General features: G+C 43.0%; 3 protein-coding genes across 7 annotated transcripts in view; all 3 read right to left on the bottom strand.

The window, feature by feature from the left end:
• Positions 1-345, bottom strand: part of LOC308333384 (uncharacterized protein) — a 58,901-nt gene extending 58,556 nt beyond the window's left edge. For 3 of the 4 annotated variants that reach the window (XM_080789763.1, XM_080789766.1, XM_080789765.1), the window contains exon 1: positions 51-302. The gene's annotated coding sequence lies outside the window, so the exon portion shown is untranslated. Of the gene's footprint in view, positions 1-50 lie in introns of all 4 variants that reach the window. The other variant, XM_080789764.1, reaches the window with a different exon arrangement.
• A 1,326-nt stretch (positions 346-1,671) lies between these two features.
• On the bottom strand, positions 1,672-4,739 carry sult2st2 (sulfotransferase family 2, cytosolic sulfotransferase 2). Its single transcript, XM_080788514.1, has 6 exons — positions 4,458-4,739; positions 3,409-3,620; positions 2,578-2,704; positions 2,264-2,358; positions 1,973-2,153; positions 1,672-1,862 (listed from the first exon to the last, which is right to left on the bottom strand). Exons 1-6 carry the CDS (start codon positions 4,594-4,596, stop codon positions 1,753-1,755), a joined length of 864 nt encoding a protein of 287 aa, XP_080644640.1. The 5' UTR covers positions 4,597-4,739; the 3' UTR covers positions 1,672-1,752.
• Positions 4,740-5,592: 853 nt separating this feature from the next.
• The window catches only part of radil2b (Ras association and DIL domains 2b), a 27,070-nt gene continuing 19,079 nt past the window's right edge, over positions 5,593-13,583 (bottom strand). For both annotated transcript variants that reach the window (XM_080789417.1, XM_080789418.1), the window contains exons 11-18: positions 12,148-12,421; positions 11,342-11,520; positions 9,929-10,073; positions 9,267-9,451; positions 8,591-9,059; positions 8,128-8,351; positions 6,459-6,598; positions 5,593-6,307 (exon numbers count right to left, since the gene is read on the bottom strand). In XM_080789417.1, coding sequence (XP_080645543.1) covers positions 6,214-6,307; positions 6,459-6,598; positions 8,128-8,351; positions 8,591-9,059; positions 9,267-9,451; positions 9,929-10,073; positions 11,342-11,520; positions 12,148-12,421 — 1,710 coding nt within the window. In that variant the 3' untranslated portion in view covers positions 5,593-6,213. The remainder of the gene's footprint in view (positions 6,308-6,458; positions 6,599-8,127; positions 8,352-8,590; positions 9,060-9,266; positions 9,452-9,928; positions 10,074-11,341; positions 11,521-12,147; positions 12,422-13,583) is intronic.

The raw sequence follows: 13,583 nt of genomic DNA, 5'->3' as shown, positions 1-13,583 counted from the left end.
ATTGCATTCATTTAGTGTTTGTAATGTCCCTCCACTGCATTATTTCTTACCCCGATGAATGAACGTGAAGGCAGATGGAATTAATTAGAGATGATTTCCATGCTGGGCTAACAAAACATGATTGGCTAAAGAAGTTGCTATGCTAGCGAAGCAAATATAATTCACGATTCTGTTGCATTGCATTAAAGTCGTTATCGTGGGTTTTTAAAGTATGTAACAACTAACTTGGAAATTCTTGCTGCGTGAACAAGTTATTCTTGATATCTCGTCATCTGGACATTGTTGCAGGGTGTCTTGCAGTCACGGCACGTAAGGTGGAACTCGCACGCAGCAGCATCGTCCCACTCCCTGACTGACGTTTTCATGGAGCAATAAAGCACGCTGTCGGCCGGGACGGGTGTAAATAAAACCTCATATGTGCAAAAGAAGAAATATGATAATAAAAACAATGTCCAAAAATGTTTATTTTTTTATAATAAAATATTTAATTTGTCAAATGGTCTTAAGTAATGTAAATGTAATTTCAGCATGTAAATGCACAACGTGCATCAATATCAAGGCCGTACAAGGTCAGGTGAACCTGTTTTTCCTTTCACCCCGTTCGTATACTATAGGGGCACTAAAATATTTTTGTTTCATTAAGAATATCTATTGATATTAAGCGAAAGCGAGGCATGATCTCATCTGTTTACTGTTTTTCTGTATTTAAAGTCGGCAAACATTATCTCTGTCACGTGCTTCCCGGCTAGACCAATGAGGACGCAGCGTTTGTCTCGCAATTATTCAAGATGGCTGCGCCCTGAGGCTAAACATAGTAAACATACCGGGTAATCGAAAAGTTATCAAAAAAGGATTCTAATTTCTAAAAAAAGAAGAAGAGGTAAAGGGTTGAAAATGGAATCGGGTTCTGCTTGCAAGTTGAGGAGGGTGAGACTGAGAGTCAGAAGGTCGTAGACGAGCAGACCTTAGCGGCGCTCCTAATGCCTGGACATGGACAACTTTGCTGCAAATATTATTATTAATTATTATTGTTCACACAGATTAAATCACGTTAGAGAATTGGTATTTTAGGTCTGGACTGGAGTCAGTGGAGTGGAGTGGGGACCAACCTTAGAGTATGGGACCAACACCAAAAAATGTGAATAAAATTATTTTATTGGAAATACTGACACCCAGTGGAACAACCTGGACACAGCAATTGGTCACTTGATGGCAAGGCAAAGCATTACTTTCACATTCTTGTTCCAGTTAAATCTCTATGGTGCTGAAAGTACCCTGTATGTATTGCTTGTGTCATTTTTGTGAACTAATTTGCAATGAGTCATATGGTGACACCCCACCGCCCACCCCTTTCCCCCTCACTGTTTCTTTTCCCTTTTTATCTCCTTTATGATGAATTCCTGTTCTGTTCTTTGACTATTATAGAAGTGTCTATTTGTAAGTCTCTAAATGTTTTTGATGAATTGAACAAGGTGGACCCTCTTGTAAACAAGTGTAATGCTTAATTGGGTCGTCCACTCACAGTTAACAGTCTGTACAGAAATGTACTGTAATTCTGCAAACTGTTAATAAATATTTCAATCAATCAATCAAAAAACCTAGTGGGTAATTCATTATAATATTCACACTCCCATTCTAACAAAAAAAAGCCAGATGAGCCCTTAGTTATTGGAACAACAAATAATTTATTTTATCTGAAATAAAAGACAAGGGAGTAAATAGTAGTAAATGCACATTTCCAGCCTGCCACATTTAGTCCCATACAAAATTGTATTTGACATCTTTCATTTTTTCTTTGTAAACGGCATCAAAATACTCTGCTTCTGCCACCGTTAACTGGTTTTTCCAGTCTCCTGCAATTCCTATAAAACACATGACAAAGGAAAAATCATCAAAATAAATACTTCAATAGGGTTTTGTGATTTTTGCTTCAATAATAATAAGACAAAATAAATATAGTACTGAGACACACCTTTCCTGAGAAATTCAGACATGCTCTGGTCCATGAACTCGTTGGGGACCAGGGAGTAGTTCGACATCTTGTTCTTTTTCATGTTTTTGAACACACATCTGTCCGCTATCTTCTCTATCACCTCAGACGTCAGAGATTTCCCCACGAACTTAGACATTCTGGTTACCGAATTCTTCAGGTCCTGCACCATGCACAGAACATTTGATTTCATCACTGTAGTGGCATTATGGAAGTATTTTTCTGAAATCATAATTGTTTAGAAAATTATTAAACTTTGACTGTAAACCTTACCACGATCATTTCCTCGTAGGAGATGTACATGATGCTCTCTTTATCCGTAGCGTTCAGCCAGCCCTTTACATGATCAAACCATGAGCCAAACATAACTGCAAGAGAAATAAAACAAACCACAAGCATTCTGTTAGGGTGTGTGAGCAAGAATCCCTTTTCTTTAATCAATTATTAACGCCAACACAATTATTTAGATAGAGTGGCTTTTGAACTTTGCCCATAGATCTTTATGCCATATCTGCGCCCATAGCTTTCAATATCTAAGTGGATAGATTGTTATAAATGATATGACTAAGAGATGTGCGGAGCTCAACCTTGCCCATCGAGGAACTTGTGTAAGAACTCAGTCTGTGTCCCTGGATTCACCAAGTAGGCGGCCATCCCATAGTAGTGGAAGGAAGAGGTGAACACATCCCTTGGGTTCCTCATGACGTAAATGACCTGAGGAGATCCAACCACATATTAATCATTTACTCATGCTCTGTCGATGGTCTATTGACAGTGGTTCTGAATTGCCGGTCTACCATGTCTCAACGTGTCGCACTGCAATGCTTCTAGAAATGGTATTTTTGAAAGCTTTTGACCCATTTTTAAACATTTGAGAACTTTTTACTTAAAGTACAGTGAGTATATTCTGAATCTGAAGTTATCGGAGTACTATAATACTTTTGTACTTTAACTTGTGTAAAAATTGGAATACAGGACATACTTTATTGTACTTCTTCCACCACTGTTCTCAACGTGAGATCCCCCTGGAACCCCCTGGACTTCTGGGGGTGGAAGTCCTAAGGGGGTTCCAGGGGGCCCCCAGCTAAATGACGGCTACATTATGAACCAAATGAAATGATAGTGCTTAGTTAAATTATCAGCCAGGCTTTCGGCCTGATCTTTTAACACCCAGAGATACAATTTATTAAATGGGGGGCCTAATGCATGAGTGCAGGTCCATAAAATTAAAAACGAGAATCAGCTCTATTTGTTTTCTAATAAGCAAAAGGCACCTTCATGAAAAGATTGTGCACCATTCCACTCAACATCCTCCAGTGTGACGACCGTATTGTACACAAACGATAATAGGTAACATGTTGTATTTGTTTGTCGCATTGCACGACAGCTGCTGTCTTTCACAGAAAATGCGACACTACCTTCGGCTTGTCTTTGAAGAAGGACTGTGGCATCATGTTGTAGTGGAAGTGTGTGGCAAAGATGCGAGGGGAGGGCCTCTCTTCCAGGTTAAGAAGGTAGGCTCGGTGTTCCTCCAGCCAGGGAACCCTGTCCCAGTTGGGCACGGTCTCAACCGGGCTTGGATCCCCACCACTCTGGATGAGAGGAACAATCTCCTGCATCCATGTTGTACCTGAACACACACACACACACACACAGGACACTAATATGGTCACATTCTATGTTTTCACTGCAAAGTAATAGGCCGACATAACTGTCCATTGTCCCCCCCCCCACATAATGCCCCCCCATTATTGTTTATTGAGACTTAATGTAATAACGAATAAAAGCCACGCCTGCACTACTTGTTCCACGCCTCTCCGTTCCTGAGTTATGACCAATATGTAATTTTCTTTTAACCTGACCTTGATTATGACCTTGTCCTTGACCTGTTTCGATCTCTTCACCGATGCCTATCACCTGACCTGACATTCACCTATCCATTCTTAAGTCTATCTATTTCAGAATCAAACTTTATTGTCACATTACATTACAAGTAACATGGGTGAAATTCTTGTTTGTGCAAGCTCATCATTGCAGTTAAAAGAAAAACATATTTAATACACATGCAGGCATTACAATACAAAATATAAATATAACCTTTCAAAGGAGTAATCTCAGCTTCAAGAGTTTACTCTTGTGTTTGAGTTTCTCTATTCTCTGACATGACACGACTACAGGCACTCATTTTCAGAATTTTGATCATGGAATTCAACAAGAAGCAGCTTTTGAAACAATACATACCAGCATGTTAGAATAGTCTTTTAGGATATGGACAGGTAAAAAATAAAAACATATATAATAGAAATAGTTAAAGTTTTGCTGTGAATTATTTCAGACAAAAAGCAAATGGTTATCTGCATAACTAATGGTCAGTGCAACAAAGAATGGAATCAATTTGGCTACATACTGTAAGAGGCATATAAATTGTGGGTATTAGCTGTAACGTTTAGGGTACAACACTACTTACCTGACTTGGGATAAGTCACAATGACAACGTCATCTGGCCGGAAAGAAAACTCCTCATAGTGTTTTAGACATTCTGGAGGATGTAGAAGTGAAGGCACATAAACCCCCTTGTACACAGAGTATAACTCTGCTTCTGTCATCGCTCAGCTGTGCTAACAGACTGCAAATAATCAGATCTAGTTGACTCGCATGATGCAGCTGTGTTAATAAAAAAAACGTTATGGACTTTGGTCTTCTAAATTATTTGGACTTTGCTATTGGCTTTTCACTTTGGGTTCCTCACTTCCTCTATAGCTCTTCTGTGTAAGATTCTGTTGTAACTTGTAGCAACGGAGGTGTTGTAAATGTGTCCACACATGTGTCTGAACTTGTGGCATAGTCTAGCCGTACATGAGGAAATATGAAAACATGAGGTGAGAATAATGAGATCATCACAGATATATTTCACCTTACCTTCAGAACATGATCCACCCACCCCTCCCCGTATAGTTACGGTAATTATCTAACACAGGATGTCTGTCTGTCCCTCCCATCCCTACGATCTCCACATTTCCAAATGTATTAATGTTTGATGTGTTTCAGTGTTTGTTGCTTTGAATGTGAACTAGCCTTGGGAACCAACTATTCCCGAAACAGCACCCTCTTTTCCTTTGAATTTGACGGAGTCAACCGTCTGTCTCGAGAGACTAGCCTCAAGTTTACCCCCTGGACTCGAGTCAGTAATAATGTCGCAGGAACTTAACCCATCCAACCATTGATGCTGAGTGCCAAATAGGGCTGCATGCATTATGTCCCATTTGTATAGTCTTTGATTTGAAATGGCCAGGGGATTGAACCACGACCTCCCAATCTCATTCTAACTACAAGGGCACTGAGCTTTGTTACTTTTGTCCTAGCTACAAATAAAAAAGAATAATTTAAATGTAACTGAGGTAGCCTATGTAGAAAACATAGGCATCTAATAACCTGCTTTCCTCCTATTATAACTCAAGAACATAGCTTGTGTGTCTTTGCATATTGCTTGCTGAAACCACAGTACAGTATATGAAGATGTCCCTCTCTGTGAAACATACACACACACACGCACGCACACACACATACATACTCTGCTCCACAAAATAGACTGTTTCGTGTAATTAAAAACAATTATTTAATGCATTTTTGAGAGGTATTGAACATAATATGAGCTTTTGACCAGAACAGTTATGCAATTATGTGACACTCGATGCAATCGATCAATCACCCAGGGGTGATATGCATTGTCAACTTGCAGTCATGCACAAATAGATTGATCTGTCATTTTCGATTGCTACATCATTTGTAAACTATCCCTATGTGCATATACAAAACAATTCACAATATTTGAGACAATTCACTTCAATTGCTATAAATATGACATCCACTGGAGGTCAGTGTCAATATACTTATTCACCATTAATGAATATGCATATCAAATATAAAGTACTATACAAGGAGCAACCAAAACCTAGGCTTGTCTGTTATGTGATTCAGCACAGGAAATACATGAAAGGCATCGACTTCAGAACAAACAGTGCATTTGTTTATTTTCACCATCGAAATAAATCCTTATTTCAACACCCATAGTGCACCACCACATACAGTATCTTCATCTTCCGGGTGTGATGATGTAAGGGCAAAATGTCCGACGTGTGAATATGGACAACTGGGGACGTTTACATGCAGTTTGTGTCCAACTGGTAGTCTCAGGATGAACAGCTGCATACTGTTGAACACGTTTAGCATTTAGTCTGTAAGGCCTTAGCTGTCCAGTCAGATCTGGCCACCAGCAACCTTGGTCTTTCACCCGAAGACTGGATCAGCTCCTTTCCACTGAGAGAGAGAGGGAGAGAGATGAGGGAATTATAAGCAATTTAAAAACAGTATTCTCATTTATATTTTGATGTTTACTGGCAACTCCATATCTGTAAAATGTAGGATTTGAATATCGAATTATGGTTCATCAATGGTTATTTCTCCTCACCGATGGTAGTCCAGGCCAAGAAGGCTAATCCCATTAATGGCAAGGATCCTGTCTCCTGGCACCAGCCTCTCACTCTGGGCCGCAGGGGAGTCTGGGACGACCGCTCGGATGAATATACCGTTCAGCCTCAAAGGAGTGTCCTGGAGATGGACAGTGGTGGACAGACAGCAACTACAGTTAGTACATTGACTTGATTACTGTAAGTACACTGCAAACTGATGACTTTTTCCACTCCATTCCAAATAGAAATATTGCTCTTCTATACTGAGCCCTGTTTCAAATGTACTGAAAATAGCTGATCTACAGGCTTGCAGATCGTAATTTTGGAAAATATCTGACAATTTCTGAAAATGTACTTGGGTATACATGAGTATTTACTTCATACTTTGCATTTCTGCAGGCAGCAGGAACGAGCTGATAGGAGAGTTCCGTAAGCAGCGCAAAAGTGTCATTAATGACGTTAGCGCACACCCTTGAGTGTAATTCTGCGATTATAAAAAAATCATAATTATTTTATGACAGATGTAGCCACTACGACCTAAAATGTCCTGTGTAAACACCTAAGCTTAGCTGGTAGCCACTGCCTGCAAGGCAAGCACGAGGACTACCCAGCAGAGCTGTCCTTTGTTTTGATTAGGTGTGCGATGCTCGTTTGAAGCACGGGTGGAGAGCAATTTCATCCAATCAGATTGCTTCCTCGAAACTATATGTACTTTGTACCAATACCTGGAGATGGATGCACATAGAGAGGCTTAATTAACTCCATCCATCTCTATTGCAAATCTTTCAAACTAATCTGTATTTAGTTGTACAATAACATGACGTTTGCATCATGCTTTTCAGTGAGAAAAATCTGGTATTCATGGTCATGCAATAAAGTATAAATTAATGAATTGCTTTTGTTTGTCATTATTGTTTGTCTGTTGTCCTATTCTTGAGATCTACTAAGGGAAACTAATGAGTGGAAGAATAGCATTTGTAATTTCACTTTGTGACCAGCAGGGGATAGTATTAAATAATATATTAGAACACTATAGATAAAGGAATACTGCAAGTAAAAGAGTTAACCCATGCCCCCGACATTGATAATGGTGAGGTCCCCTTTGGATTACAATAACAAACATTCACTGGACCACCCTGCTGTTATGATTGAAGACAGGTGTGTAAAGGAGATAGACGAGAGCTTTACAGAGACACAGATAAGAGGGGAATTTCAGCTCTATTGAACCCGGAATGCTTTGCACATGTTTTCCGTCCGCAACTCATGATATTGATACAGAATATTATGATGCTTCGCTAACAGCCAGGCAGTCTGAGAGAGGCAGTTCATTGAAATCACATGTATTGTTGTCGATGACGCTGATGTTTCAGAGAACTGGAAGGGGGGGGGGAAGCGGAGTGTAATGGGATATAACCCTGGAACCTCAGAGCAGATGTTTCATCTGTCAAGAGGGCTTTTATGATTTTCACCTTTGACCTCACACAAAGGCCTCTCTAAAAACAATCAGGGATAACGTGGTGAGGTCACGCGTACTTACGGGGTGCTCTCCCCTGTGAGTTATTGACTCTGCCTAGAATAGCACGGAACCACACGAGGGCTAGTAGTATCTAATGGGGGGCCAACTGAGTACAGTCGGTTCATTCGTGGAGTATCACTTAACTCGCTCACCCTAGCATCAACCAGAGCGAGGCCGAGTCCTCGTTCACCACGCTCCAGCTCGAGGCTGAAGACCTCCTCGTCGTTGCTGTCATATTCTTCGCCCTCCTCGTCGTCCATCTCGTCTGCCTCTTCCTCCGCCTCTTCTTTTAACGACACGGTTCCTCTCTTGTCAGTGCTGTCCAGCCGCAAACAGTCCGTCATCAGCGCAGCCAAACATTCAGACGCAAATCCACCTGAGAAGAAAGCACAGCTTTATGGGATTTGGCCGAGAGCAGACGGACCGCAACGGCAGTCCCAAAACGAAGTGAAGTGAAGATTGTAAGCCAAAGTGAGGAAACTCCTAAAATGAGACTGTTGACCTTTTCCTCCTTTCAACTGTACCTCATTCGTCTTTTCTACAACCCAGGACTAGGGGGCTTCACCCCAGCTGTGAATTATCTTTCTCTCTCTGTCTCATTCATCATTCCCTTACCTTCGTCATGTAAGTCGACACCAGAGGACCAGCAGGGATCCTCACCGGGTTGCAAGTCGCTGTCTTTCTTCTTATCTTGGTCCTCCTTCTCTGGGTTAAACAGCTCCAGGTTGAGGGGGGTTTTGGTGAGTGGGGAGTTGGGTGGGGTGAGGAGACCAGAGGGGTCCAGCGCTGACTTCCTGAGCCCGGCTGTGTCTTTCGTTTCCCCACTTTGCAGCTTAAGACTCCTCAGCTTCTGGGACAGAATAAGGGCCCCACCGGAGTTGAATTCATCCAGGCAGAGGGTGGAGGAAGAGGATGGAAGTGGTGAGAGGGCTGAAGCAGCAGACTCAGGAGAAGGCGATGCATGGCCCTGGGCGGCAGGCTGAGGTAACGCCACATCACCCGGCGACGAGTCCAAAGATTCAAGGCTGGCTTTTGGGAGGACATCCATCTTGATCAACTTGGCTTCCATGGGAAGAGCACAACTCTAAGACAAAGAGTATTACAACGTAACATAAAAACACTAGCAAAATGTCTCTCGTGCACTAGTTTGCGAGATCAGCGGTGGAAAGGCAAACACACAAACAGGCGTGAAAACATAACATCCGCCAGCGCCTGGGGCCTGGCAGAGAAAATAACATGGACAAATCAGCGTGAAAGCGTAACAATAGCAGCAAAGCTTTTTTTTTTTTACCTGCTGCTTCCTAACAACTGTATCTCCACAGGGCTGTGAGTCCGAGAGGGCAGAGATGAGCTCTATGAGCGTGCCCAGCTGTTTCCTCAGGGCCGGGTCTGTTACTGCTCTCCTCAGCTCCAGGTGATAGCCTCTGCCCGGCAGCACCAGAGGGTGGTGGGTGTCAAAACTCTCCAGGACATCAGCTGAAGTTGGTGGAAAAGAAAAAGAATGACATTGTGCTGCAATGGAGCAGAACGACACCCACTAACCTTTTTGCATAACTTTTGGAGAATAATCGCACAAATTGTGGCTTTAATAATAGTTATTTAACTATTAATTCAACCCTAGAACACTAAACACAGGGGATTTTCACCCGGACAATTATATTTTTGTAATTTTCATAATATTATGATTATGATGTCTGAAGTGGGTGGGTCTTTCAGTACCTTCGTGATGCTCAGTGACGTCATAGGTATAGGTTTGTTTCCCTGCCCACGTCCCTGTTTCTTTTTACCGGCAGATTTTATTTTATTTCTTTCACTTGACCATTCTCACATGTCCCAGGAATGGGTGGGCCAAAGGAGAAGTTCTCAGCTCCATTTTGTTTTTAGGAATAGTTTTAAATACCCACATTTGTCAGCGGTTTTGCTGACAAAAGCCTTTAGTCTTATGCGTCTCACCAGTTTTGTGCGCCGCTGGTTGGTCTTGTGGACACGGAGCCCAGGTGTGTGGACGAGGAGAGGCTGGACTGTAAGCACTCAACAGGTGGTGCAGCTGAGCCTCGCTCAGGGCTGAGAAGTCGGAACGCAGGGACAGCCAAGATGTCTACTCAAAGATGCACACACACACACACACACACACACACACACACACACACACACACACACACACACACACACACACACACACACACACACACACACACACACACACACACACGGATGACATTTTTTCAAACCTATCCCTAAAGTTGCAGATAGCCGATCTGCATGCTCGCTCATTGTTGTTTGCGATCTTGTAGATCTGCTATCTTCGGTATGTGACACCGGCGTTCAACCATAGAGTTATATATAATCTAGAGACCGGACAGTTCATTTCAATGGAAGCTGCTCAGTGGAGTTTGAAGGTCCCGAAAGAACGCTCTACTTCCGCATAAATAAATAAAAATCTGAGTGCTAACGAGCGTTCCGTGTTAAACCCCAGCTGCGTGGGGTTTACTCATGCTAAATGCACGGGCAAAACAAAACAACGCCTGCCTGCAGTGCCAGCTTTGGCCAGTAGAGTTTGGCGGCTTCAACGTTGGCCAGCCGCTCTGGGGCCCGGGCTTGCATGCAACTAAGTATAAATGAGACATAACTCCAACCACAACCCCTAAACCTAACCTCTAAATGCTTAACTGCAACCTGAATCTTTTCCTAATTGTAAGCCTAACTCCCCAAATGTTTTTTTAACCATAAAACATCAATTTATTTTGTGAGGACCAGGAAAATCCCCCTCAATAATGTATTCTTCTCAAATTCCACTGTACCCTACAACCCTCACAAGTATTGTAATACAAGTACAAACACACACACAGACACATAGGGAGAATGAAAGCATGCAGCTAAACCAATGCATGTTTGACAGTTACACTCACAAATGTTCGTGCAGGCAGCATTTAGTCAGCATCGATAAATAAATTAAAAACCTTTGGGAAGTACATTTTATACAGAGCCAAATGCCAGAAGAGCAATCCATCTCTCTCATTTTACACACACATTAGACGTCACATTAAAAGACTACAAAGGAAACAGAAGAAAACGTTGCATTAACTGAGCGGCTGGGGTCAAGGAAAATGGCTTCAGGGAACATCACTCTTCCTCTGCGTGCATGAAAGCAGCATTGTATTCACATAATCAGATCCTCACACTGCAAACTCCCTTGTTAATTATTTCCATTGGCGGACAGTCCCAGCTCCATTGACAATAAATGTGGTGTGTGTGCGTGTGTGCGTGTGTGCGTGTTTGTGTGCGTGCGTGCGTGCGTGCGTGCGTGCGTGCGTGCGTGCGTGCGTGCGTGTATACGGCTTACAGAATAGGCTTGTATGTGCTTACCTGCAATAAATTCTCTCTAGGTGTTGCCAGTAGATTAACAGCTGATGAGAGAGTGTGTGTGTGTTCCAGGGCCAGTTCTCCAAGTCCGGAACCAGAACCCTGGGCCCAGTCCAGAAGCAAATCCAGACTGGCGCGGATGCATACCCCTCTGGACCACTGGTAGAAGCCTGCCTCAGATCCTTAATTCACACAGATTATGGGGAAAGGATTAACCCAAGACCGGTGGGCTGATTGTACAAAACGTCTTCTAAACAGTCTACTGTTGCTATATATCAGTGGTTCTCAAAACCATTTCATGTCAAGGTCCCTCAAAATTATATGTATTTGGCCGCCGGCCGCCCGGCCCATCTCAAAACATCTTGTTCCAGGGACCTCCAGAAGCAAAGAGTAGAGAGTTAAAACTATTCGAAAATAGCAGATCTATGCTATTTTCTGAATAGAATATATAATGGTTAAAGTGGTTGAAAATCTAAAAATGACACAGATGCTTCCCCTGTTTTAATGGGTTAATGAAGTCATGCATTCGTTCAACTATACACAGTATAGTATGTTAAAATGTCAATATTATTATTATTTTTGCCTCGTCGGGAGCAATATGGGGGTTGACACTTTGACACTGAAGGGAAGCCTGAACTGCGAACCCTCCCTCTCCCAAGCGGCCATGCATGCACTCTATACCTCCATGAGCCGCTGTCGTATGCATGCATGCACGCACTCACGCATGCGTGCGTGCGTGCGTGGCGTGCCTGCATGAACCCGTGTGACCTGATTATGTGCTCATACTATATGCTGCAGGCTATACCCACCTCTCTCCATGAGGGAGTTGAAGAGTGAGGCGTTGATGAAGTAAAAGATGTAGGCGAGGAGTTGAGAGGAGATGTCTGGGTGGACGTGACAGTCCAGGAGCAGGTGCCTGGTTTCAGTTAGGACCTCCAGGACCTGGTCCGTCTCGTCGGGGACCTGCTGTGGAACACCGTTGCCCTGCAGGACCTGAACACTCTGGGCGGGGGGCGTCTGCAGCTCAGTGCCCTCCCGGAACGGGTTGCTGTCCAGAATGCCTGGCAGGATTGGGTACAGGACCTGGTTGGTAAAAAACAAGACGAAGGAGACTATGAAAGTATAAGCAAGGAAATTCCATGAAGCCTGTACAGAAAGATTCTATTTGTTTCACATGGCCAGATATAATATTTTACGGAAAGTAATGGTCGGAATCAAAATATCCTTTTATATATCCTTTCCTCCCAATTACTGTATATTTCCCGGTAGGAGGCTTCCTTGTCCGTTTTGGATTGTTGACCATTCCTGTGGCTTCGTTTGAGGTCGGAAAACTTAAGTTGGGATGGTTGATGCACTGATCACTGGGATAAACTGGAACATGTAGCTCTCTAGACCAGAATGCAGACCACCCATAACGTGTCTCCCTCTGTCTGCTTCTATATCTTACACAGACACACACACACATATCGACGTACTGTAACACACACAGACATTAAGCAGTCCAAAGCCACTATACTACAGGCCGAGAGAGAAAGACCGCATAAGAGAGAGGGAGAGAGAAAGAATAAGACAAAAAAGAAAGGCGTCAGAAAGCAAAAGAAAGCGAGAGAGAGAGAGAGCTAAAGAGAGAGAGAGAGAGACAGTCGGAGAAAGAGAACGAGAGATGGAAAAGAATATACCATTTCCTCCTTTCAGCCAAAAGCTTCTTGTGCTCTTTTAGAGCAGGCCTGGACAACGATAGCTTTGTTCAGCCCTAATTGTACACAGACATCCCCGTTCCCCTCCAAGCCCTCTCTCTCCTATACACCCACCAAGACTCTTTGGCCAGCGCCAGTCATAGATCCACATTCCTCAAAAGCTGAATATGGCGCATGTGGGCTTGGCATGGCCCAGCTACAGGACTGCTGAGTGAAGGGCTTTTTGAAGGAATCCGCCAGAGCGGATCATTTTACATTACTGTAAAGGCCCCGCAGGGCGAGTGTGAACAGCACAATATATAGCCACATTTCCCATTACGTGAGACAATGGAAATGGGGTGGGATGCGAAGCGAAATATAGTGTAACGGCCTCAGCGTTTTTCAGATGGAAAATGTCGCTCAGTGGAACCAACCGCCACTCACTTTCGGACAAAAGCCACTCGCTCTGACTGTTTAGTCTGTTGTCGGTCGCCAGGCCATGCTGAATTGTATAGTTCTGTAAATTGGACGGTTGTGACATGCAACAATTAACCTCGGGGTCCTGATGA

This window comes from Protomyctophum bolini (assembly GCF_963924005.1).
Source record: "Protomyctophum bolini genome assembly, chromosome: 18".
Lineage (NCBI taxonomy): Eukaryota > Metazoa > Chordata > Actinopteri > Myctophiformes > Myctophidae > Protomyctophum > Protomyctophum bolini.
This window is presented reverse-complemented; position numbering and strand designations above follow the sequence as displayed.